This window comes from Benincasa hispida, chromosome 11, assembly GCF_027475165.1.
Source record: "Benincasa hispida cultivar pf3 chromosome 11, pf3_genome.v1.1, whole genome shotgun sequence".
NCBI lineage: Eukaryota > Viridiplantae > Streptophyta > Magnoliopsida > Cucurbitales > Cucurbitaceae > Benincasa > Benincasa hispida.
This window is the reverse complement of record NC_143488.1, coordinates 83,194,031-83,221,829: the sequence shown is the minus strand read 5'-3', so window position 1 is coordinate 83,221,829 and position 27,799 is coordinate 83,194,031. Positions and strand designations below refer to the sequence as shown.

Sequence of the window (27,799 nt, the reverse complement as noted above, 5' to 3'; positions counted from 1 at the left end):
TGATGGCATATTGACTAGGAACAGTACAAGATATTTCATTATATTTATTGACGACTGCTCTGATTTTACTTTTGTATACCTGCTGAAAAACAATAGTGATGCTTTTGATGCCTTCAAACTTTTTGTGAAAATAGAGAATCAGTTTAATAGAAAAGTTAAAAGACTTCGTAGTGATAGGGGAACCGAGTACGACTCGGACAGTTTTAATGAATTCTTTAACTCACATGGAATAATACACAAAAAGACCGCACCTTATTCTCCTAAAATGAACGGAAAAGCTGAAAGGAAAAAATAGAACTTTAACTGAGCTAGTAGTTGCTATTTTACTTAATTCTGAAGCCGCGCCTTATTGGTGGGGTGAAATCATCCTTACCGTGTGTTATGTCCTAAATAGAATCCCAAAATCTAAAAATAAAATTTCACTTTACGAAATTCTCAAGAAAAAGAAACCAAACTTGTCCTACTTTAGAACATGGGGTTGTCTAGCCTTTGTAAGGATTCCTGACCCAAAAAGAAGAAAGTTGGCTAGTAGATCTTACGAGTTGTCTCTATAGGTTATGCCTTAAATAGTAAAGCCTACAGGTTCTATGATCTAGTGAACCAAGTGATCATTGAGTCAAATGATGTCGACTTCTTTGAAGATTGGTTACCCTTTAAAACAAGGAATAGTGGGGGCTCTGGTTCAAGTGGTATAACCCTAGTTAGAAATCCTAACCCTAGAGAGGAAACTGACCCAGAACCTAGAAGAAACAAAAGAGCTAGAACCGCCAAAGATTTTGGAAATGACTTCCTGGCCTACAATGTAGAAGAAGACCCTAAAAATCTAAAAACTGCCCTGTCCTTAGTAGATGCCAACCTATGGCAAGAAGCCATAAAAGATGAGATGGACTCATGTAAGTCAAATAAGACTTGGCACTTAGTAGATTTACCCTCAGAATGTAAGGCAATAGGGTGCAAATAAATCTTAAGGAGGAAACTTAGACCTGATGGGACGGTCGACAAATTTAAAGCCAAGTTAGTAGCGAAGGGCTTTAAACAGAGAGAAAACATAGATTTCTTTGACACCTTCTCCCCTGTCACTAGAATTACCTCTATCCGTGTCCTGTTCTCTCTCACTGCCCTTTATAACCTCGTAGTACATTGGATGGATGTAAAAACCGCTTTCCTAAATGGTGAACTTGAAGAAAAGATTTACATGGAACAACCTGAGTGTTTTGTTGTCCATGGTCAAGAAAATAAGGTGTGTAAATTAGACAAATCTCTCTATGGACTAAAACAAGCTCCTACGCAATGGCATGAAAAATTTGGCAAGCTTATCCTATCTAAAGGTTTCAAGGTCAATGAAAGTAACAAATGAAGGAAATCAAAACTCGAGATTTCCATAAGCAGCGGAACAAGATAATTCCAAATTATAATCATGAATGAACATATATTTACAGTCGACCTCTAAATAAGCGGTTATACAATTCCAATGCAGAAATTACAGCATGAACAATACAAATGCATAAAGAGATCAAACTCTACACACAATAGCAGAAGCGTCTACACGCTCCGATGCGCACGTCAGCTCAAACAACAGCAACCTCGAATGCTCGATCTACACGACCGCAACACAGCAGAACTCTTCGCGCTCGTCCTCAATGATCTCCTCGGTCACGATCTTCTCCGCAACAGCGAACGGCCTCCTGGCACCACGAACGACCTCCAAAAAACCTTGACGGTGTCGAGTTGAGTATGACACCACAAACAAGGCGACCATGGTTTTCTCAGTATGAGAATCCAAAGGGTGGGCTCTGTTCGGACTTGGTATGAGGCAGATGAAGGAGGAAACACCGATCGCGTACTTGACTAGGCAAGTGCGAGATGGCGGAGACCTATCGTATAGGTCGATACCAATCGTTTAAATAAAGCTAAGCAATTGTCTAGCAAAAGCTACGTGATCATTTAGCTCATGGTTTAGCTCGGTCTATCGCCTACAGACACTACACGATCGTTTACCTTGGGCCAGCGATCGTCTAGCAAAATTATGCGATCGTTTAGTAAATATTGTACGATCGTTTAGCTTACCATTGCACGATCGTTTAGCTAGCCCAGCCATCGTTTAGTAAATCTGAATTTACTTGACGACTTCGTGAGTTTCTTTTGCGTGGAGAAAAAACTCAAAACCTTTTTAATCTTTTGTAAAAACTTCTTTTTTTTCTTAAATAGGAAACCACTTTCCTTTTAAACTCACAGTTACCATGATTCAATAACCACCCACTACTTTGGTTATTTAAAAGAAAAAGAATTAATTATCTAATAATTAATATTATTATAAACATAAATGATAACCAACTTATCATATTATATTTAATCTATAGTTTTAATATTTCATCTCATGAACCATATAAACCATAGTGCTTTTTCTATTCCATGGTACTTAATGTAAATCTCATTTACAACAATCCTTCACTAGATGTATCTTATACAATATACCGATTATATCATATATAATGAAAATACCTCTTGTCAATTTGAACATTTCAAATCAACATCAAGAATTGATCCTCAACTGAATCCATTGAGCTACCAAGGGGACCTCATGGACCTGTAGCTTGAAGCTCCAACGGTACGTGAATAACTAACTAAACTCTTTAGTCACGGGATCTACCATCTGTTAACTTCTAGGCACTCCACTAAAGGCCGACAGCTGAACTCTCCTTACCACAGATATATTATGTGTCCATCTTAACCAATGAGTAGTGCGACAACCTTTCACAGATCGCTCGTAAGTACAGTTGGCCAATAACCGTTATGCCCCTGTAATTACATCTATCTCCTTAAGTACCACTGATCCCTCTAATGAACATAAATCATAGTCCTATTATGACTGAGTCTTCTCTTCCAAAGAGAAGTTGTGGCCATTATTTCCAAGCCTCGGAATCAGCCCTTAAAGGAGCAATCTTTCTACTTATCCCTACTTCAGGAAAGGAGTGAATTCCATACTGTGGATTGAGTTCCCAACTCCTAGATCAGACAAGTCCCCAAAAAGGTAGGCATGTTCAGTTGGCAATCTGGCCACTCTCACCCATACTAATCAAAGGACCGCCCTCAAAGGCAGGAGTTCCCAAAACACTCAAGATTGAGGTCGTGTCACCTATGATCGTTTAGGTGACATATAAGTCTCTAGTATCAATGGCGTTATATACAGAGTCTAGTCATCTCGTGGTCCAGATCTTATACAAACTCTTTGTATAGGACACCCCTACTCCACGTCTCTATATGAATGGTCAGGATCTACCATCTATAGTAGTTTACAACACTTGCAAACCTCTACAAAGCGGGCCGTATCCATAGTGTCACCAGGATCGGGTATCCCACTTTAATCCTTATACTACAGACCTATTTAGGTTATTACTTAAGGCATGATCCAGTTGTATATCACATATACATGCTTAAGTTCACATAAGATAACCAAAGAGCTTTGTTTATTGGATATGAGTAAATGCCAGAATTAAATAACAGTTATTTTATTCATTGAATGATGTGTATCTTTACAAACCAACGAAACTCCGAGAGAATTAGGACACCAATCCCAACATTCTCCCACTTGTCCTAATGACTCGGGAGACTAATGTACAATACAATATAAAAATGTACAATATACAATAAACTAACGCATACCCCAATATCATCTCCCACTTGCCCTAGATAAGATGCCGCATGTCCCGCAGACCCAAACTTTCCAGGTGACCCTCAAACACCTTAGCCGTGAGGGCCTTTGTAAAGGGATCAACAACATTATATCCCGTAAGGATCAGATCCTTAGCTCCATACACAAGCATGTAGTCCCTCATTCTCCGAAGATACTTGAGGATCATCTTGACCGTCTACCAGTGATCAAATGACGGATTGGACTGATATCAACTGACAATCCCTACTGCATAGTAAATGTTGGGTCTAGTACATAACATTGCATAAATTAAGCTTCCTACAGTACAAGCATAGGGAATCCGTCTCATCTCCTCAACTTCTTGAGGTGTCTTAGGACATTGATCCTGAAATAGAACGATTCCATGCCTGAAGGGTAATAAACCCCTCTTGGAATCCTGCATCTTGTACCTGATCAACATTTGATCAATGTATGATGCCTGAGATAGGGCTAACCGTTTGTTCTTGCGATCCCAAATAATCTGGATCTCGAGAACATACTGTGCCTCACCCAAATCTTTCATTTAGAACTGGGCAGCTAGCCAACTCTTAATGTCAGCCAGATACCCTACATCATTCCCCATGAGTAGGATATCATCCACATACAGTACCAGGAAAGCTATTGAGCTGTTGATGATCTTCTTGTAAACACAAGGCTCATCAACGTTCTGGTCAAGGCCAAACGACTTGATAACAGTGTCAAATCTAATGTTCCAAGTTCTAGATGCTTGTTTCAGCCCATAAATAGACCTATTAAGACTCTTTGCTCTTGATCTGGAACTATGAACCCCTCTGGTTCAGTCATATAAATGGTCTCCTCAAGATTACCATTAAGAAAGGCAGTCTTAACGTCCATTTTCCATATTTCATAATAATAAAATATGGCTATGGACTGGAGAATCCGGATAGACTTCAACATGACAACAGGTGAGAAAGTTTCCACATAGTCAACTCCCTCAACCTAGGTATAACCCTTTGCCACGAGTCTAGCCTTAAAGGTTTGCACCTATCCATCTACACCTCTCTTTCGCTTATAGATCCACTTACACCCAATAGGTCTTACCCCATCAGATGGATCAACAAGCTCCCAGACGTTATTGAAGTACATAGACTCCATTTCTTGGTTCATGGCCTTAACCCATTCATCTTTGTCAACATCCTCCATTGTTGTCTTAAAAGAAAACGGATCCTCGACCCCATCATTCGTAATGACATTTTGGGCTTCAGTCAAACCCATGTAGTGATCCAGTGGGTTCATAACCCTCCCACTACGTCGAGGTAGTCTCAACTCTTGAGCTGGTTGACTAGATATTCCGACCTAAACAACTCCTTTTGATCTATCAGCCAGTTTAACAAATCTTGTTAAGCCCTCAATAGTCTTAGTCTCACTTGAGATCTCACGTAAAATGAGCTTACTTCGTGGCTTATGTTCCCTTATGTGATCTTCTTCCAAGAAGATAGCATTAGTGGAAACAAACACTTTGTTCTCACTCGGATCATAGAAGTATCCTCCTCTCATTTCCTTAGAGTAGCCTACAAAGAGACAAACCTTCGAACGTGGTTCCAATTTCTTTGGGTTAGTTGCTAGCACATGTGTCGGACAGCCCCAAATCCTGAACTGGCGTAAACTACCTTTACGGCTTCTCCATAACTCAAAAGGTGTTTCAGAAACACTTTTTGAGGGAATGTTGTTCAGGATATAACATACAGTCTATACTACATAACCCCAAAAACAAGTCTGGAAGATGAGCATAACTAATCATAAACCGAACCATGTCCAACAAGGTCCTGTTTCTCCTTTCTGATACACCATTCTACTGAGCTGTATCAGGGGCCAAGAGTTGGGACGCAATCCCATGTTCTATCATATAGTTCTAGAATTGGAGGTCCATATACTCACCACCACGATCAGATCGTAGTGTTTTTATCTTCTTACCTAACAAGTTTTCAACTTCAGCCTTATACTCCTTGAACTTCTCAAGGGCTTCAGACTTACGTTGCATTAGGAAGAGATACCCAAACCTTAAATAATCATCTATGAAAGAGATGAAATATTCATACCCACCTTAAGCTCTAGCATTCATCAGACCACAGAGGTCTGAATCTATAAGCTCCAAGCCTTCCTTGGCTCTATAACCTTTTCCAGTAAAAGGTCGTTTGGTCATATTGCCTTCGAGGCATGATTCACATACTGGCAAGGAGTTTTCTTCTAAGCTCTTTAGAAATCCACTTTTCACCAATTTCTCAATCCTATTGAGGTTGATGTGACCTAACCTAAGATGCCAAAGATGGGTGGTTTCCTTTGGAGAAACCTTTGGTCTTTTAGCTGTTGTTGTCGTACTGAACATTTCAGTGTTAAACAAGGCATTTATGACTAACGGTCTTAGTACATATAAGTTATTTTCCATTGAACCATGACCAGTCTCCATTCCATTCTTGAAAATAAACACTTTATTCTAAAAAAAAAAAAGGAAACGGTATAGCCTTGTTCAATGAGACAAGAAATCGAGACTAAGTTCCTCGTAATATGAGGAACTACAAAAACATTATCCAGTAACAGATAACGTTTCTTTTCAACAAATAACTTCAGCCTGCCTACAGCAACAGCTTGAACAACCTCACTAGTACCGACTCGAAGAATCATCTCTCCTTGTGGCAACGTTTGTCAAGAACTACATCCTTGGTAAGAAGAACTGACATGATTGGTAGCACCTAAATCGAGGATCCAGGCAGAATCATCATTCTCCATCAGACATATCTCCAAGACCAATAAACCACATTTACTATCTTGTCTCCTCTTTTGAAAAGTAGTGGGATGGAGGTCGTTTGCCACGAAATTCGTTTCACACGATTCTTTCTACTGTAAGTAATCAGTCATTTTTAAAAGCTTTAAATGGAAATACTAACGAGTTGCTAAAAATAAAAACACATTGACCTACGTTAGATTTTAAGCAAATACTCATTGTAAAACAAAACAACATCCAATAAGGTTTTAGTAAAACTAACATGAACCCCGTGTGACATCTAGTTTCACAATGATGCTTCAAAGGTTTAGGAAAAAAGCCACCGAAGGGAGGTCAGTTATCCTTTCTCTGAGTTGAGAAGTTCTCACCTAATCATTAATACCAGAACAACTCTTGTTCCTATAATGACAAGCCTTCATTGATTTGGCCAAGAGATCATTAAATTACTTAACAATCTCCCATAAGTGTGACCGCCATTTTAAGCCCTAGAGGTCCATCCCAAAAGGCCAATCCGAAGGGAAAAAATTCGATTGGGGCAAAACCTAAAGCGACCCTATCCATTTCTGGAGTTCACCTTGATATTGACCAACTGCACAAAACCCATCCGAAGGGGGATGCTCCGAAGGCGACACGAGGGTGTACATAATGATCTCACGGTGTGAACCAATGATAGAGACCATAGGACGTGTTTAGACACACCCTTCACCCACTTACTATAAACACTCTCTCTGTTCACCTTGATATTGACACATGCAAACACCATTCGAAGGGGGATGCATCTTAGGCATCTCGAAGCCAAGCATGAATCTCACAGTATGAACATACAAGAAGAAACGTGAATGGAATCATAGACATATCCAATATGCCTCTTCCTCCCACTGAGTATTTTATAACCTAGGGTTTAGCTTACTTAGAAAAAACATGGCTAAGGATTTTAACTAAGTGACTTTTAGGTTTTCCCAAGAGTAACTTTTACCTTGGATAGTGAAACAAGTTTTTATCATCATCCATTAAACTCTTTAACGGAGTCTTTGACCAAAACGTCGCATGCTTGTTGAAAATCTATCTAATTCATCTTTCTAGGTAGGTTCCCAGGTAGGGGTGTTACGTTTCTGTCAACTTAAGAACCCCAGCCTAGCTAGAACCCGCCTTAGACAAAAGGTCCCTTATAGATAGGTTTACCACAAATTTAATCTTTTATTCAACTAATTTAATCCTATTAACCCGATTTTAAAAGATTAATCTAGGTTACTAAACTCTTTAGAACCATTTGAACTTAGGTTTATCTCAATCCAATTTTAAAACCCTTTTAAAATCTTGAGTTCACCCTAAGTCCGCATGCAACTTTGAATTATCGATTTTAGGTCTAATTTCCTTTATAACACTTATAAATGGAAACAACTACAATGCTAAGCTAACACATGCAAGGCATTCATAGCGATTATAAATGGCCTAAGTGTCATGCTCAATGCATTGTCCATTCATTGCTACTTCTTTTATATAACACTTATACAAAACAGCAATGAAACAAGCAAAACATGCTTCCATTCACCCTTAGACTATAACAATTAGAATAAAATATGATACACGATAATGCTCAATGCATGCAAAATATAACTCTTATATTTCATGATACATGTGCATGCTTTCAAGTAATTTCTTTATGCTCGATTATGATATTTATAATACATGATGCATGAATAATTGCACAACCTTAGGTGGGTTTTTAACTATATGACAAACACTTTGGCATATAAGCACCATACATCACATGTATAAGCAATAAAAGTTGATGAATCGGGTAAAATTGCCTTAAAAAGATAAAAAGGAAAGCTAACTATTACAAAGACAAGGAATCTCCGGTTCAAACAGGCAAACCAGGACTTGAACTGCTCGGCAAAGCATTGCTTCTCCAACCATCCATCGTGTACTAAGCACCCCACGATCATCTACACAATAAAACAAAATCTTTGTTCTATCACTTACCAACGCTCTAAAGTTAAACGATCGTTTAGCATTTACTATACGATCATCTACAAAATCCAAACGATCGTTTAGTTATTACTACACGATCGTGTACCTTTACTAAGCGATGAAGCCTAAAGTATATGATCGCTTAGCGTGCTACACACAGTGCCCACCTTCTGCGATCGTCTAAGCGACTACGATGTCGTGAAGCACCATCGCCTAAGCGATCGCTTAGCTAGCGTCTCCGTATCGCATACGCGCGATCGCATAGGTAGTAACTAAGCGATGAAGCTTGCTAACTACACAATCGTCTAGCACGCGCCTTCTACTAAATGACGAGCATCGCATGCTCCCACTACAATCGTCTACCTCCAGTGCCTACACGATCGTGCAACCAATGCTACGCGATATGGTAAACAATTTACCCGATTGCTTAGCATTAGTTAAACGATCGATTAGAAAATACTACATGACCGTCTAGAAAAAAATATCTAAACGATCACTTAGTTAAATCCCAACGATCGTTTACCTGAGGCCACATGATTCGACCAATGCTTGGTCTTCTTCTTCGTTGAGAACTGCATCGCCATGCGCCGAAGCTTCATCACGAACGACTCGACGAACTCAAACTTTTCAAATTACAAACTTGATTGCCAAGTTAATTTCGCCCAAAAACACAGGGGCCCTTACAATTAATACTTTGTAATACCGAAATCTTTAACAAAAAGGCAATTTAAACCCGAAACGTTCATCATATTCATCCACAAATGCAGAAAATGGTTAACCACAAATGCAGAAACCCACTGCAACTAAAAAATCCGTTCAATTCAGATCTGTAATTTGGAATATCAGAGAACCTGGCTCTGATACCAATTGAAGGAAATCGGAACTCGAGATTTCCATGAGCAGCAGAACAAGATTATTCCAAATTACAATCATGAATGAACATATATTTACAGTCGACTTCTAAACAAGCGGTTATACAATTCCAATGCAGAAATTACAGCATGAACAATACAAATGCATGAAGAGATCAAACTCTACGCACAGCAGAAGCGTCTTCACACTCCGATGCGTATGACCACTCGAACAACAACAACCTCGAACACCCGATCTACACGACCGCCACAACATGAACTCTTCGTGCTCGTCCTCAACGATCTCCTCGGTCACGATCTCCTCCACAATAGCAAACAACCTCCATAGCACCACGAACGGCCTCCCGAAAACCTCGACAGTGTCGAGTTGAGTCTGACACCACCAACAATCTACCATGGTATTCTCGGTGTGAGAATTCAGATGGCGGGCTCTGTTCAGACTTGGTATGAAGCAGACGAAGGAGGAAACACTGATCGCGTACACGACTGGGCAAGTGGGAGATGGTGGAGACCTATTGTATAGGTCGATGCCCAATCGTTTAGATAAAGCTAAATGGTCGTCTAGCAAAAGCTATGTGATCGTTTAGCTCATCATTTAGCTCAGTCTGTCACCTACAGACACTACACGATCGTTTACCTTGAGCCAGCGATCGTCTAGCAAAATTATACGATCGTTTAGTAAATACTACACGATCGTTTAGCTTACCACTGCACGATCATTTAGCTAGCCCAGCCGTCGTTTAGTAAATCTGAATTTACTTGATGACTTCGTGAGTTTCTTTTGCATGGAAAGAAAACTCAAAAACCTTTTTAATCTTTTGTAAAAACTTATTTTTTTTAAAATAGGAAACCACTTTCCTTTTAAACTCACAGTTACCATGATTCAATAACCATCCACTACTTTGGTTATTTAAAAGAAAAAGAATTAATTATCTAATAATTAATATTATTATAAACATAAATGATAATCAACTTATCATACTATATTTAATCTATAGTTTTAATATTTCATCTCATGAACCATATAAACCATAGTGCTTTTTCTATTCCATGGTACTTAATGTAAATCTCATTTACATCAATCCTCCACTAGATGTATCTTATACAATATACCGATTATATCATATATAATGAAAATACCTCTTGTCAATTTGAACATTTCAAATCAACATCAAGAATTGATCCTCAACAGAATCCATTGAGCTACCAAGGAGACCTCATGGACCTGTAGCTCGAAGCTCCAACGGTATGTGAATAGCTGACTAAACTATTTAGTCACGGGATCCACCATCCGTTAATTGCCAAGCACTCCACTAAAGATCGACAGGTAAACTCTCCTTACCACAGATATATTATATGTCCATCTTAAACAATGAGTAGTGAGACAACCCTTCACAAATCGCTCGTAAGTACAGCTGGGGCAATAATCGTTATGCCCCTGTAGTTACATCTGTCTCCTTAAGTACCATTGATCCCTCTAATGAACATAAATCATAGTTCTACTATGACTGAGTCTTCTCTTCCAAAGAGAAGTTGTGGCCACTATGTTCAAGCCCCGGAATTAGTCCTTAAAGGAATACTTATTCCTACTTCGGGAAAAGAGTGAATTCTATATTGTGGATTGAGTTCCCAACTTCCAGATCAGACAAGTTCCTAAAAAGGTAGGCATGTTTAGTTGGCAATCTGGCCACTCTCACCCATACTAATCAAAGAACCGCCCTCAAAGGCAGAAGTTCCCAAAACATTCAGGATTGAGGTCATGTCAACTATGGTCGTTTGGGTGACATATAAGTTTCTAGTATCAACGGCGTTATATACAGAATCTAGTCATCTCGTGGTCCAAGTCTTATACAAACTATTTTTATAGGACACCTCCACTCCACGTCTCCACATGAATGGTCAGGATCTACCATCTGTAGTAGTTTATAACACTTGCAAACCTCTACAAAGCGGGTCGTATTCGTAGTGTCACCAGGATTAGGTATCCCACCTTAATCCTTATACTACAGACCTATTTAGGTTATCACTTAAGGCATGATCCACTTGTATATCACATATACATGCTTAAGTTCACATAAGATAACCAAGGAGCTTTGTTTATTGGATATGAGTAAATGCCAGAATTAAATAACAGTTATTTTATTCATTGAACAATGTGTATCTTTACAAAACAACAAGACTCCAGGAGAATTATGACACCAATCCTAACAACAAATGCATCTATCATAAGTTTGATAATAACCTCTGCACTATCTTATGTCTATATGTAGTTGATTTATTGATCTTTGGGTGCACATCATAATGATGTAAAATCAACATTGAGTGCGAACTTCGACATGAAAGACTTAGGAGAAGCTAGTGTAATCTTAGGCATAAAAGTAAATAGGTCTGAAAAGGGAATTTCTTTATATCAATCTCACTATATAGAAAATATTCTAAAGAAATATAATTACTTTGAGTGTAAACCAGCCTATACTCCTTATGACCCTAGTGTCAAGTTGTTCAAGAACATTGGTGACAGCGTTAATCAATCTGAGTATGCAAGCATCATAGTCAGTCTTAGATATGTTGCCGACTACACTAGGCCTGACATAGCTTATGCTGTAGGACTACTTTGCAGGTTTACAAGCAGACCTAGTGAAGAGCATTGGAATGCTATAGAAAGGGTCATGAGATACTTAAAGAAAACCCAAAACCTAGGATTACATTATCAAAAGTTTCCCGCTGTCCTGGAAAGGTTCAGCGATGCCAATTGGAACTCTTTTTCAGATGATTCAAAGTCTACAAGTGGCTGTGTCTTTAATATAGCTGGCGAAGCTGTCTCTTGGAAGTCTAAGAAACAGACTATTTTAGCCCAATCTACGATGGAGTCAGAAATGATAGCACTAGCGACAGCTAGTAAAGAAGCAGGTTGGCTTAGAAATCTTCTATCAGAGATTCCCTTATGGGAAAAGTCGTTACCAGCCATATTGATCCATTGCGATAATACTGCAGCAATCGAAAAAGTTCAGAACCGTTACTATAACGGAAAGAGACATCAAATACGTCGTAAGCACAGTACGATTAGAGAGTTTCTCACTACTGGTGCAGTTAGAGTGGATCACATACGGACTGATGAAAATTTGATAGATCCTTTGACGAAAGGACTGGCCAGAGAAAAGGTTTTCAGAACCTCAGAAAGGATGAGACTCATGCCTATCGAAAGATGAATCACAGTGAGGAAAACCCAACCTGTAGACTGGAAATCCCAAGAAACAGGTTCAATGGGTAATAATTGATCATGAGTGATATATAGTGAATCATACTAAACCAAACACAGAGTTCCATTCCTATTACTTAAAGTCTGAGCATGATATCCTGAAGTGTAAGAAAGGTTGAACTCAGTTCTTAATGAGATCTATACTTAATGACAAGTGAGGTATCCAGCTACAAGAGTACCCTTGATAGACTCATCTGTGTGAATGTGGAAGTGAGGGTTGCTTCCTATGGAGTTTATAGGCAAACTCTCTAGAGCATTCACTAAACCGGGATTTACGTGCTAGGCCTTAAAAGCACGGGCTTTTGTACTACACCCTAATAACACTCTGTGTGAGATGATGTTAGAAATAGAGTTCAAAACCAAGGGTTACTTTAGTATATTCTGAATCATCTACACTATGTAAAGGTTCAAGTCGTAAGACACCTTTGCTTATGCACAGTGTTGTATAGACTGAAATTGCTCAATGAAAATCTTTTCTCTCTTTTTCCTTTTGTTTAAATTTCCAAGTGGGGGATTGTTGGGTGAAATTTTAACTTTCAAAACAAAGAGGGAACTAACTTTGTTGGTTGGAGAATCCCACATTGGAAAATTTGGTGTTGCAAGTCTCATTTATGTACTCTAACCTTGTATTTTAGGTTTGGGCCCCAAGGGGTACCCATGTTTTGGAGGGAGTGAGGAGATAGACCAATGTGAGTTCGGTGGACATCCCACATGCGTACCGACGCCGCGGTCCGGTCAGGTGGGGCATGGCACATGACCGTTGATTATTTTTAAAATGATTCGTTTCGAAGCTGAAGGCCTATAAAAGGCGAGGCCTTCAGCAATTCGTACCACACAAAATTCATTTTCTAAATTCCCACTTCAATTTTCTCTCCTCCTTCATCTTAGCTTTCCGAGTAGTGAGTTTAGAAAGGGTGTACGTTCCGATCGGTAACGGTTCATTTTCGATCGGTTTTCATTTGGCTGTTTTATCTTGGGGACGACGTGGCAATTTTCAGGACTATTTGTACACTTGGGCAGAGCCGCGAAACGTCTTAAAGAGAGCGAGCTTCGTGACTCAACCTATAACGAGTTTATGTTTTGCAGGTTTTTGCTCTTCACTTGACCGTCATACCTTGACGGTTTACAGTTCGTCATTCTGAGGGCCCTGCCGTTTCCAACACATAATTATGAATCATGTTATCTTGAATTGATGATGTGTTCTAATATAGTTGAGCATGCCTAGATATTCTCATTCCATTGATTTTAATTGTGTATAACATGCTGAAATGCTTTGATGTGACTCTGTTGATATAATCATGTTATATGTAGGTTCGAGTTGTGTTCTAAAGTTTTTAAATACACCAAGTTTAGTAGTTGAATATCAATCAATATCACATTTGAGGTGTTGTTTTATGTTTTAGTAATATGTTGAGATCAGCATTTGCTTTATTTATTTTATCAGAGAGATTTTTGTTGAGAGGGGAAGAAGAACTATTCAGAAGGGAAAAAGTATAAGCAACTGCTGCTACAAAATACTGAAGCTAAGAGAACATGCATATATTATATACTTCATTTATTCCCTTTTCTATGAACATTTTATCCTTACACAGATTGGACTGCATATTCTTAATTATTTCTGCAAAAAGGTTGAATGTAATAGAATGTAAGCCAAAAGAAGGTTGAATGGAAAATAGCAGTGGTGATTAAGCATCCACAAATCAAGGAACTTCTCCATCACTCTTTTCCCTTCTCCTTTACACTTGCATTTAGCAACTCTAAGCTCCTCATTTTAGTGCTTTACTTGAAATATGATGAAACTTGTTGTATAAGACATTTGCAATTACTGTAATTTTCTTAAACCCCAACGTGGGCATATTTGTTCAAGCATGAGTTGTTGACATGTTTTCTTGTACGTAGTTGATTTGATATTGGTTACTTTTTTGGGGTTTGGAAATTTTTCTCTCTCTGTCAAAATTTTATTTTTCTTCATCATTTGGTACTTCTATTGTATTGGGTGATGCAGAATTTGTGTTATGTATAGTTTTCTTGGTTCAACTCATTTCTTAGGTTAAATGAAACCACTTTAGTTTGGTGTGTCATTTTCGTTTGGTTCGTTTTTAGCCATTTGTTGGGGAGAATTTGTTATTTGAACCGGTGTCGAGGTAAAAAATTTGGTTTTATTGTATAGTGATATCATGTTGCCGACATTTTCTTAAAGCATAAGAGTTAGTAAAGTTAGTTACAGGTTAAAATATGGTAATGTTCCCTAGGTTCTTAATCCTTTTAATTTCATGCATAGAGGTTTTACTTTTAAGATACTTCACAAAGTATTATCTTCATTTTCTTGTTGCAGGTATTTTAGGATCTTTGGGTTTGAAAGTGCATGAGAAATGAATCAACTATAAAGCATAACTATGATGCATTTTCTAATTCTTTATTACATTCATTCCTTTCTGGGAAATGTATTAAACTCAACTTTATTACTGACTGTTATGATTGTTTGATCAAATTGGATACAACAATCTGTGGACGTGTTTTATTTCCTCTGTTATCTAGTTTTATTTTCTTCTTCCAATAAGTTAGTTAATTTTTGTGTTTGTTGAAATCATAATATATAAAAACAATTAAGATTTTATTTTGTATATGTACACGTAAGAGAAATATTTTAAAAAAATATATTATTGATTTGCACCTGCTTAACAGAAAATATATATATGTATTTTTTGTTAATTTTGATTTTTAACTCTTTGATCGACATTAAAAATGGTTTGGACATTTAAAAATTGAGGCATTAAAAAAATATCAAACAATTATTAAAAAAATTGGTAAAAACCTCGACAGGTGTACAATGTCAGTTTTCAAATGATATTGAAGATGGTATACAATGTTGGTTTTCAACCGACGTTGAAGAATATTGGCATTGAAATTTCATTAAGCTATAATGTTGGTCTAAAATCGACATTAAAGACAACCAACATTAAAAAAATTGTTATAACACGATTTTCGATGTCGATTTTCAAACGACATTGTACCCCTATAATGTAAGTTTCAAACCGACATTAAAACTTAGTTTTATGGTAATACAAATTCTCATAAAGAACAAATATCATCAAAAAATGTGGCTTTCAAAAAATAATCATAAACTCAAAACTATGGGATGCAAAATAAGTTATTATTAAACAATTTGATTTTCAAAGGCATTAAATTGCAAGTAATAGAAGGAGACATCATAATCCAAGGCAATACAAATAAAACACAATTACAAAAGTTATACCAGGGACAAAAGAAAACAACCAACTTCACATAAAAGACTCCATAAATCTCAACTAAAGAAAACATATTCCAAAGAGAAGAGACTATATGAATCCTTTACGAACAATCCTAAGTTAATTAGAACAACTTTTCAATAAATAAACTAGAATACCTATAAAACTTTTGTTCATATTAAATAAATTGAAAGAAAGAAAAAAGTAGGCAACATAAACCTAATTCAATTAGTTTTAGGGTTAAACTCATATCCCATTATTTCAATGTAATGTTCTAAAAAATTAAATAAAAACATCATAAACAATCAATCTTAATATAATTTAGTGAAGATAATATTGATTATCATCTCAAAGATCGCTAATATAATCTTATAATATTAAGCTAAAAAAACCATCATAAAATTTTTATTTTTGCAAAGGATAATATAATTATTTTTTAATGCTAAAGAAACAATATAAGTAGTGAGAATAAATTGGATTAATCCATGTGACACACAAGGAAGGGATTTAATATAATTATGCATATAGTTTCTTAAAATAAAAAAATAATAATGGAAAAGGATAAAAAAAGGGAAAAGGCATTAAAGGCGGCGTAGAAAGCGATCCACGCACAAGTCGGCATCACTTTCCCGAATGGGACCCACACGCTTACAATTCTATTTATTTATTTATTTTTTTTTTCTTGTTTTCCCAATTTTTTTCTTTTATAATTTTTTGGTTTAAATATTTGTCTTTTGCTTACGTCATCGTCAACCTTGTAAATTGTAATATTTTTCTTACCCTCCCTCTTACCTAAATTTCAAATAATATTTCATCTATGTAATAAATAAATAAATAAATATTAAACCACTTGATTATAAATTATGGGAAGAATGAAAGCATCCATTTTGATTGTAAACGGTAATCAATTTTGTCACTAAACTTTGGTGCTCTATCAATTTTACTCTTTATATTACTTTAACTTGAATATAATTTATCAAATCGAGCATAGTTTAATTGGTTAGGTTAAAAATCACGAGATCTGTAGTTTGAATTTCCCTCCCTCCAATTATGCTAAAGAAATACTTGAATATAATCTAATTGATTAATTAAATTAGACATTTTATTAAAAAATTACTTCAATATACTATTGTAACACTACATTTTATAAATTAAATCATAACTTATGTTCTGATAATAGTATTTATTCTTCAATCTTTAAAATATCATTACATATGTCTCTGAATTTTGAATTGGATTTTTTTTAGTAAGTCAATCGTCTCAATAACTCAATTGAGAAAAAGAAAAAAAATCATTAACCTTTTAGAGGGTAACAAGTAGTTAAGCACCTAGTCTACTAAATTGTAATTAGATGATTTTGATAATGTGGTGTGTATATATATATATATAGCTTATTTTGGTATAATGAAAAATAATATAAGAGAATAGATAATTCCACACAAATCTATAACATATTTGATGAGTTTGTTGTGTTGTAAAAAAAAAAAAAAAGAGTAAATATTCCACGAGTCACTTTATTTATTTAATTAATTCAATTTCTTCTTTAGCTAAGGATGATCGCAACATGCCATCATTAATGGACAACTATTAGCATCATCATAATTTTAAAAGAAACTATCTAGAGTCCAGAACGTAAGCATCCTCATAAATAGGAGAAGAGAACCAACCAAGCAAATCAAAAGAAATCTCACCCACATCTTCAGAAAAGAAGAGGGATTAACAAAACAAGTCTTAAAATTACTAAAAGACATGGCCTAAAAAAATATACTTTGGATATGATTTGTTGGAGCTGCCACCCAAGCTTCAACCCACATCTTCAGAATTATCGAAAGACACTGCCGCTTGAGCAAGGTGGTACGCCGCCCCATTCATCGCTCTCGAATACCAGGTAAAAGACACATCTCATAATCAGACAAGGAGATAATCTCATCAACTAAATTTAATACTATGGGTGAAACAATAGATGATATCCCTTTTCCAAAATCACCAATACAATATAATGTATCTTTCTTATTTAAAGTTATTAAGTACCGATCGAATATGTCAAAGCAACCATAACTCAACTGACAAATTAGCATGTGTTAGCAACTTTGAAATTCAGAGTTCAAATCCCTCACCCCATTACACTTTAAGATACCAATGGAATATTATTATTATTTATATGCAAATTTTTAAATAGATGTTAGGCATATGAATCAAGCTAAGCATCACAAACATAAAGCTTCAAGAGTTGACTCATTAAAATCTACACATCGATATAGTACGCTTGCCTAACATGTTTGATTTGTACTTAAATTAACATAGAGCTATCTCAAACGGAACAAAATTTATGATTGCAAATCTCTTGGTGATATGACTCCCTTATTTACAAAGAGTGTAATGATAATTGCCCTGTTGCTTTTATTGCGTTTTCTTCCTATGACTACCTCAAATTTCATTAATAGCATATCGATTGTCGATGTTTAGTCCATGATCAGATATATCCACTTAAACTTAGTTCATTTGACACGAACTCTAAAACTAATTCAACTCATTCCCATCTCATTGCTCCAACTTTAGCTTATGAAAGCCAAGTGATTAGGTGTAGACAAGCTTACGCGATCCATTCCAAACATGTTACATTTGTAGGGCATATTTTTACATGGCTAGATTATTTGACCTATAACAATCCTATTAGAATATTTCTTTGACATTGTCAAAGATGTTTTTTTTTTTTTTTTTTTTAATGTAAAATCAACAAATAATTTGATATAATATTTACTTGTTATTATTGTGAATGCATTAATATTTTTAGTCATTTTTTCTTTTTAGAAAAATATTTTTTAGTTACTTAGTATGAAAATGTTGTTTCAAATTATTAAACATTGTATTCCAAAACCCTCCCATATTCTGTTTCAGTAATATTAAAAAAATGGTATAAAATGTCGAAGTAAATTTTAAATTATATTATTTAAAATATATAATATCATATACAAATATATTAAGTTATTAAGACAATAAGGTATATCGTAGATGATTTAATTGCAAAATGCAATTAGCCGGAATTTCAACGTAGATTCCACTATGATGGTAGAATAAGCATCTTTATGATTATGGAGAGGAAAAAAGCACTCTAGAATGCAATTGCATCATGTGAAACAGTTAAACATCTTTATTCTCATTATTCATTCGTATTTTATAATAGTCTTCCATTTATATTTTATATTCTCTCTAAAGTTAAATATAATTTTCGATGTCAAAATCCGAACAAGAAAAATATACATGATCTTCACGTGACACTAATATTAAATTTGTCTGAGAAGAGAAAGAACGTGACTTACAAGAGAGAAAAAACATGCATACTAATATATTGTTTGCCACACAAACTTTGATGCTCAAGTAAAAAAGTGAGATAATGTAGAAACTAGGGAATTTGAGATTAAATTTCAAGTAACCTAGGTCTTCTCCTTGTGTCTCTTTGAAATCTAGTTATCTCATATTCTGATAAGATAATCTACGGTTTCATTGGATTTGACATGTTGAACATGTCCCATATGATAATTGGGGTCCTCGATCCTGGAGAATGAGTATGAGATGAGAGGTAGGTTGATCAATTCATGCCCCACATATTAATTGGACTCTTCGGCCTCCAAGGTCGAGGCCGGAGTAGATATTGGCCCAAATCCCAAACTCCGCTCCATTCAACACATTTTGTGTTGGCCCTCACTCAACTTCCTTTTTCTTTACTTTTAGATTTATTTTTTACTAGTCTTGAATTACATATAACAATATTTATTATCGAACGTTATTTTTTAAAAAGAATACATTAAAAAAAAAAAATTGACTAAGATTATAAACTAAATAAATAGTAAGTAAACAAGTTTAATTTTGAATGAGGAGGAAAAAAATAATAATAACAAATTGAAAACAAATCTTAAAATACATGTTTAAATTATGTAAAATATAAGAAAGAAAAAAAAAAGTGTAAACAACCCTTTATTTAGTCAAAAAGAAATTCTTTATTTAAAAGATAATACGTAATAAAGAAGCAACGAAACTGCTATTCTAAATATATCTATTGGATTTATATCGACAAATTTGCTTCTCATAATGAATATAATGGTAAGTTCATCAAAATTTCAATAATTACATTAGTAATACATATATTGTTTTTGTTTAATAAAATGCCACATTACTAATGAAGAGAAGAAAAATTTAACTTATATTCGCGGGAAAAGAATAGAGTATAATAGTTGACTATTTGAGTTATATTTAGGTCAACATAAAACCTCAAAACAAATATATATATATATATATATATATATATAACTTTAAAATTGATAGTTTAAACTTATGTCAATTGAGTTATATTCATGTTGACATCTATCATTTTACCATTAATACTTATTACAATGGTAAGTTCATCAAAATCACATTAATCATATTAGTAATATATACTTTCATTTTTTTTCTTTTTAATAAATTGTCACGGAGAATAATATTTAAATATGTGATTCGGGAAAGAATATGTATAATGTGTAATAAGATTTATAGTTAATTACCTAGATTAACTTTAAGTCAACATTAAACCTCAAATAATAAATAAATAAATAAATAAAATTATTCTAAACAAAAATACAAGTGAACAAGAAGGATTTAATATAAATTACAACTAATAAAGATTTAGTTGTTTGTTTGAGGTTTTTGTTTTGGCAAATTGCAAAAACCTTTCTTAAAGTATGATGGTAATTGCAATTATATCTTCAAACTTTCAATTGCAAAAAATGAGCGCTCAAACTTATACAAATATTAAAATTGGGCTCTTAAACTTCCATAATTATAGAATTGTAATAATTGTATAAGTTTGAGGTTCAAATTTTTATCATTTGAGGGTTTATTTTCTACCATTAATATAAGTTTAAAGGTCAAATTTTAATACTTATATAAGCTTGAGAGTTCTATTTCTATACTTAAAAGTTTGAGGGTATAATTGCAACAACCACTATATTTTAAGAGTGATTTTTGCTATTTGTCTTTTTTTTTTTTTCTATGAAACATTTGAGGAATTATTGTTGGTGTAGATAAATTAGGTTACTTAATTAATAGACAAAAAATGGTGTCCCATTGATCAATCTTCCTTTTTATAAATGGTGTAAAAAGAAAGTGAAAAAGGAGAAAAAAAAAAGAGAAAAAGAAAAAGTAAAAAGTAAAAGAAAAAGAAAAAGAAAGACATTTTCAAAAGTGAAAAAAGCAAAGAGAAAAAAAAAAAGAGAGAGAGATAGGAAAAAAAAAGTGTGTTTTATTTAGGAAAAATGTAAAGAAGGAAGGAAGTAAATGGGTACTTTGATGCCTCATGTTCTTTGTGCTTTTAGGCTTTTAGCTCCAACTTTTAAAGTTCTTTTTTTTTTTTTTTTCATCTTTTTTTTCCCTTTCTAAATAAATAAAAAAAAAGGAAAAAAAAAAAGAAAAAGGAAAAAAGGATGTCTGTTTTGTGTCTCTTTATTTTGATGGTATTGAAAAGGTTTCAGGTTCTTCTTTTTCTTTTTCTTCTTCTTCCTCCTCTCATAAGCTCTATATTTGAATGGGTCTTCCATTGATTTTCATCTCCAAAACTTCCCACTCTCAGAATCCAAGAACTTTCCATTAACAAACCCATCATTCAAAATGACGAGTTCTACTACAGAGGATGTCATCTCCGCCCCACATTTCAAGGATCTTGCCATTAAACTCTTCGGCCGGACCATCCCTTTGCCGGAATCCCAGATTTCGGCCGTCCCTCTTCAAAATCCGGTACCTATTTCATTTCCCATTTCCTTGATTCGCTCTCCATTTTCATGGGCTCTTGCTTTCTGTTTCTGGGTTTAATCTGAAAAATCCCTTTACTGTGTTGTTTTGTGGGACATCAGAAAATTATTGAAATGCCCATTTCACTGTCTTATTCATATTCTTCTTCTTCTTCCATTGAGTTGTCTCTGTCCCCCTTTTCTACTCTTATTTCAACTGTTCTTTTCATTGTGTGTTTGTGTTTTTTGGGTTCTATAAGCATTTGGATTGGGGCCCTTATTGGGGCTTAACTTCAATTCATGTAATGTTTTAGTGGCCTTGGTTGACTTTACTGTTCCCTTCCCAACTTTGTGTTTTTGGAAGAAGTTCATTAGGAGAACTGTTTTTAGCCAAATTAGAATGTGGAATTCAGATGGGTTTTTGGTTTAGTTTGTATTAGATCCATTGATGGTTAAGTGAAGCTCTCTCGTGAACAATTTGAAGCTGCTGAAAACGTTTGATGAAGATTGATTCCTTAATGAAAAAGTTCTGTTCATTTATCTCCTGTTTCCTTGTATCTTTTCCTCCATGTTGCATATTGTACTCTCTTTCTTACTTGAATGAATTTAATTTTTCCTTATTTGGAAAGGGTTTGTGAAGTCTTGTTTTGTAAAGTCCCACCTTCTTGTAGCCTGTAGGATTTTGATGGATATCTTGGCTTCTTGTTTGATGTACAACGAATGTGTTGCCCGTGTACTTCTCTACGTGTTTTTGACTGTTGTTAGAGTGTCAATTTATTGAATATTGTTTTCAGGATGCTTGCAACAATTTGAAAAAAGCTGAGCAGTCTGTCTCGAGTGCAGAAGACTCTTGCCCGTCGGATAGGTCTTCGGTCTTGGTAGGGGATAATGAAGAACACCAAGCTTCAAACATGGCATCGAACAAGGAAGAATTGGAACTGCATTTGAAAGAGGAGCAGGCGGAAGGTAATGGCACGGATCAAGAAAGAGTTTTCAAGAAGCCAGACAAAATCATTCCTTGTCCTAGATGTAATAGTTTGGAAACAAAGTTCTGTTACTTCAACAACTACAATGTCAATCAACCTAGACATTTCTGCAAGAACTGCCAAAGATATTGGACTGCTGGTGGGACGATGAGAAACGTTCCTATTGGTGCAGGACGGCGAAGGAACAAGCAGTTGGCATCTCAATACCGACAGATAATAGTATCCTCTGAGGGAGTTGCGACAACTCGGTTGGAAACTTCAGATACAACGAATCACCATCAACTACTCTCAGGCGTCGAGTCTCCTCCATCTTTGAGGCCTTCCACTGGAAATAGTACTGTCCTAAAGTTCGGACCCGAAGCACCACTTTGCGAATCAATGGAGACCGTGCTCAGTCTTGGAGACCAGAAAAGATCCATTGAGATTGGCTCTGCATATTGTGGAGACAGTCCTGAAGAACCATCCTCATGCGGATCTTCCATGACAACTACTAGTATTCGTGGAAACGAATTGCCTAAAACCATTGTCGAGAGGCCAGAAGCAGTCAGATTGTCTAACTCTAGTAGTGATATCACTGCATCGAATACAGTTCATTGTTACCCCGTTCCACAATTGGTTTTTCCTTTGAATCAAGGCGGCAACGGGCTAATTTCATCAGCAATGGCACAGAGTTCAGATAGCATAGCTGTACCAACTACTATCAATCACCCCAATCCACCAGTTCAATGGCTCCCTGCAACAATGCTGGCAGTTCCAGGCTTTTGCACTCCAAGCCTTCCATTACAATTCGTGCCAGCTTCATGTTGGGGTTGTACGCCCGTATGGACCGCTACCGGTGCTGGGAATATAACCGTCGTTCCTTCTGATGTCTGTGCATCTCAAACATCCCCAACCACCATTGGTAGCTGCCCCACAACCTCGTCGCCTACACTCGGAAAGCATTTGAGAGATGCAAACAGCTTAACAGAGGACGAGAAGTCAGAGAAATGCATTGTCGTTCCAAAGACATTACGAGTTGATAACCCGAGCGAGGCTTCGAGAAGTCCTATATGGACCACATTTGGAATTCATCCATATCCAAAGGAAACCATTTCCAAAGGTAGTGTTTTTGAAACTTCAGAAACTACTAATGCAGATAGCAAAGGCCATTTTAGGGATGCTTCTCATATCTTGGAAGCAAAAACAGGAAGCTTTTACTCTCTTTTATAGATTTTCCATCAGAGCACATAAAATGTATTTTTTTTTTTTTTTTTTTACTGATTGTCTTAAAAGCTGTTTATAAATCTCTGAAAGCTTTGCAGAAATTTGGTACATATGCTTATTATATGTCTTTTTGTTCCACAATTTAGTATCAATCTTTTCCATTCTTCCATGCCTCTGCTGCCATTAACTGAGAACAGTAACTTTTCTTTGATATTTTGTAATGAAGGTTCCTATTTTCAACTAGGTTTAGAGAACTTTTATGTTTATTCTATTTGTTTATGAAATTTTATAAAATGTTTTTCATTTTAGTCTTTCGAGCTTTCAAAAGATACTTTTTTTTTTCCTCATTGCCACTATTTTATTCTTCTCTTTTTGTCAATTTTTGCCCCCATCAAATCCCAATAACAATCCGGTGTTTGAGAATGATTTTAAAATAGTTAAAATCACCCCCTCATATAAAAACCGCTTTGAAACATGTGTTTATTAAATATCTGATTTTATATTTTTAAATATTATTTTTATACTATCAAAACTGATTTTGAATTACTGAAAGCATATCCTAGAGTTATTTTGAATTTAATTGAGGTGATTTTTAACTATTTTAATTTTAATATATTATTTATGAGAAAATATTGGTTGAACTGTTTTTTTTTTTTTTTTTTTTTTTTTTTTTTTTTTTTTAATAAATCTAAAATTAAAATAGACATTTTAAAATAGAAGGATCAAAATAGAATAAAATTTAGAAGCTAGAAATGATAATGAAAGTCAAAACCTTGTTTTTAAAAATATTTGGTTTAATCCCTCAACTTTCATCACTTTTCATTTGAACCCTTCATATTAATTAATATCATAATGCTATTTTTAAAATTTGAACAACAGAGTTAATATCATGGTTTATTAAATACAAGGAAGAAACTAAGAGGAAAAAAGAAAATACATTGAAAAGTTAAGATAATATGTAAACTTCAAGAAGGAAAATAGAATATTTAAATTAATAAAAGAATGAAAATGATATAAATACATAGAAAAGTTAAGATAATATACTATCCGTGAGAAAGGGACATTACATTGAAATGAAAAGGACATTATTTTATTTTTTATTTTTTTATTTTTGGTAATGAAGTTGAATTAAAACCAAAGAAGGGTGTCCCCTTTGGAATAGCATCATTAAATTTTTATAAGAGTTGCCAACCAAGCAAAGGATTGGAAGATCTTATCACTCATTTAATTTTCAAGTAGGCTTTGTAAGTGGGGGTGTTGGGAAGATAGCACAAGAATCAAGGCATTAAAAAAATTGAATGAACACCAAACAAATAATAGTAAAACTAAAAAAATCACCTTTCAAGTTTAATAATTGGATTTAAACTTCAAAAAGTTGTATACTTCTTTTAGAATTTAGAATTACCTTAGAATAATCTAAAATAATTGTGTGTTTTGTCCTCTTGTCAAATTAGATGAATCTATTAAAAGATAATCGTTCAAAACATAGAATACACACCTCAATCATTATCCAGTAAATTGAACCATCAACTACGATATATTACGATCGATTAATATGTTGAAAACACTGCACATCGAACAACGAAGCTAACCAAAAGACAACTTTTGTGACAAAATTAACAACAGTGAGGTTTTCATTCTTTCGATTTAGAAATCAGATAACATTTAAATAATAAGATCCAATGAAACGAGAGAGAAGGAGATGATTCAAACATAATAATTAATCTCAATCCTTTTGCAATCTCCCTGAGCTCCAATGAGAAAGTAAGTCGTAAAATCGAGAGAAGTTTTTTTTTTCCTCCTTTAATCTATGTGAACGTATTTGTGGTTAAATAGTAACATTTATACATTTTGTTTCTTTGTTATTGTTTTTATTTTATCATATTGAATGCTAGGTTTAAGTACTTTTATAGATGACTTAAAATATTTCTATGGTTTGGTTTGTAAGTCGAATTTTATGAAATTTATTAATCAATTAAGTTTAATTTTGAAGAAGTCTTAATTTTACTACTCATTTAAACTTATGAATCAACTCGATAGTATTTAAATTCTATAATCAAAATTGACTTATTGAACTAAGTATATCGATAAAAATACACACATATATATTTTTTTCCAAACATGATATTTCATATTAATATATCAAGAAACACCATAAAACTTTACAATAATATTAAGTGTGATAAAGTAGGGTAGGGAGGAAAGCAAGTTCACCTTTTATTTTTCTCTTTATTTTTAGAAAAAAATAGAGGAAAAAAAATAAAAATAACAAAAGTCTTTTTTTTTTCCCCCCTCCTTGAACCAATAGAAAAAGGTAAACAAAAAGCAAAATGAAAGCTTGTTACCCTTCCCAAAAATTTCCATGATGAGAAGTGACTCAAAATCTCCTCTAAATTAGTGGGCCAAAAAGTAATTGCAATATCTTTAACAAGCTTAGAAAAAGTTAAACCCAAAAAAGAAGGTCAAAAGTTTTGCTTTTTCTTTTTAATTTTGCTTTGTAAAAGTGAGTTGAAGGATTCTTAGATAACAATTCTTCAATGGGTTTAAAAATGTAATCATGTTGATGACCTTAACTTAGCAACCACTTTGTTTTGTTATTTTACACACAAAAATATTAATTCAATCAATTAATCACTTCATATCCTAAACTTTATATCCCTTGATCTGTTTTCACTTTTTCTTTTTTCAAAAGTTGACAATTTAGTAAAACTTTGAATTATAGGGTTTGGATCCGTACGTATTCTTTTTTTTTTCCCCTTCCTTTTGATGTTTTATAAAATATATGGTTATTTTTTCTTTTTCTTTCCTTCATTGGAAAAATATATAAATGGATGTATAATTAGTTTTTGTTGCTTATCTCTGAAGTGTTCAATTAAAATAATTAAAAATTACTCTTGAAAATTATGTTCAAAATATTAAATATTAACTCCATTTTGTAAGTAAAAGAGTGATAAATAAGAATCTTATAAAAAAAAATAGAAATAAAAAAGTGAACGATAAACTTATGTCAAGTTTCGGTTTGATAGGACCGAAACAATATATCAATAATCCACTAGGATCTCCTCCAAGATAATCAATAAAATCATTGTACTCGAGAACACCACAAATTAATCACCAAATAATTACCAAGCTATCAACCAACAATGGACAACAATAAACCATAAAATTCTAGATGACCAAAAGCAAAAAGTACACATGAATTACATTTGGAAAACTTCTTCGATGTGAAAAGTAAAAAACTACGGCGCTTGTGAAGAGTCTGTCCTTGTCAACTTCTCTTATTATGATAAATTTAAGGGAAAAAGAACACAAATTAGTCCTACAAAGATTCACTACCCACTAACACTTCCTTACATAAGAGATCAACACTTGAGAGATAAAAAGAATGAAAAATCACCTAGTTTTACAAATTCTGTTAAGCAACAATTACAGACAAACTAGAGCTCCAAACAACGATCCAATCATTAAAAACGAGACCTTATGGGCCTGCTTCATAACGTTCTCATTTCCTATTTCTTGTTTCTCGTTCCTTATTTTCTCTTTTTTGAGAACAAGAAACCGAAATATATTTGATAACTATTCCTATTTCCTATTTCTTGAAAAAAAAAAAAAACAAAAACTTATTTGATAACTATTTATTATTTCTCGTTTTTTGTATTTTTTTCCCTTATATTTTTTTCCATATTTTATATTTTAAATATAATCTAACTATATAAAATAAAAAAATATATAACATGCATTAAAATATAAAAAAAAATTATCAAATACACATAAGTCCTGATATAAAATTAATATCAATAATACAATTATTCTATCTTTCATATGTTGCAAAAATTTGATTTAAAATATTATTTCTAACTCAAGTCATTTGTTTTAAATTTTAAATATTGTAGACTCAAATCTAACTCAATTATATTGTTATTAAATGTTGTGGTTATAAAAATATTAAAATGAACTTAAATGAATATATTAGCAGACAAAATTTATATGCTGTAGAATTATAACTGGTTTCGTATGTAAGAAAAATAAAAAAAATATATAACAATGCATATTGCAAAATT

General features: G+C 34.1%; 1 protein-coding gene across 1 annotated transcript; it reads left to right on the top strand.

The window, feature by feature from the left end:
- The first annotated feature begins 21,098 nt into the window (after positions 1-21,098).
- LOC120089776 (cyclic dof factor 2-like) lies at positions 21,099-23,907 on the top strand. Its single transcript, XM_039047170.2, has 2 exons — positions 21,099-21,556; positions 22,344-23,907. The coding sequence occupies exons 1-2, from the start codon at positions 21,431-21,433 to the stop codon at positions 23,742-23,744; spliced, it is 1,527 nt and encodes a 508-aa protein (XP_038903098.1). The 5' UTR covers positions 21,099-21,430; the 3' UTR covers positions 23,745-23,907.
- The last annotated feature ends 3,892 nt before the right edge of the window (positions 23,908-27,799 follow it).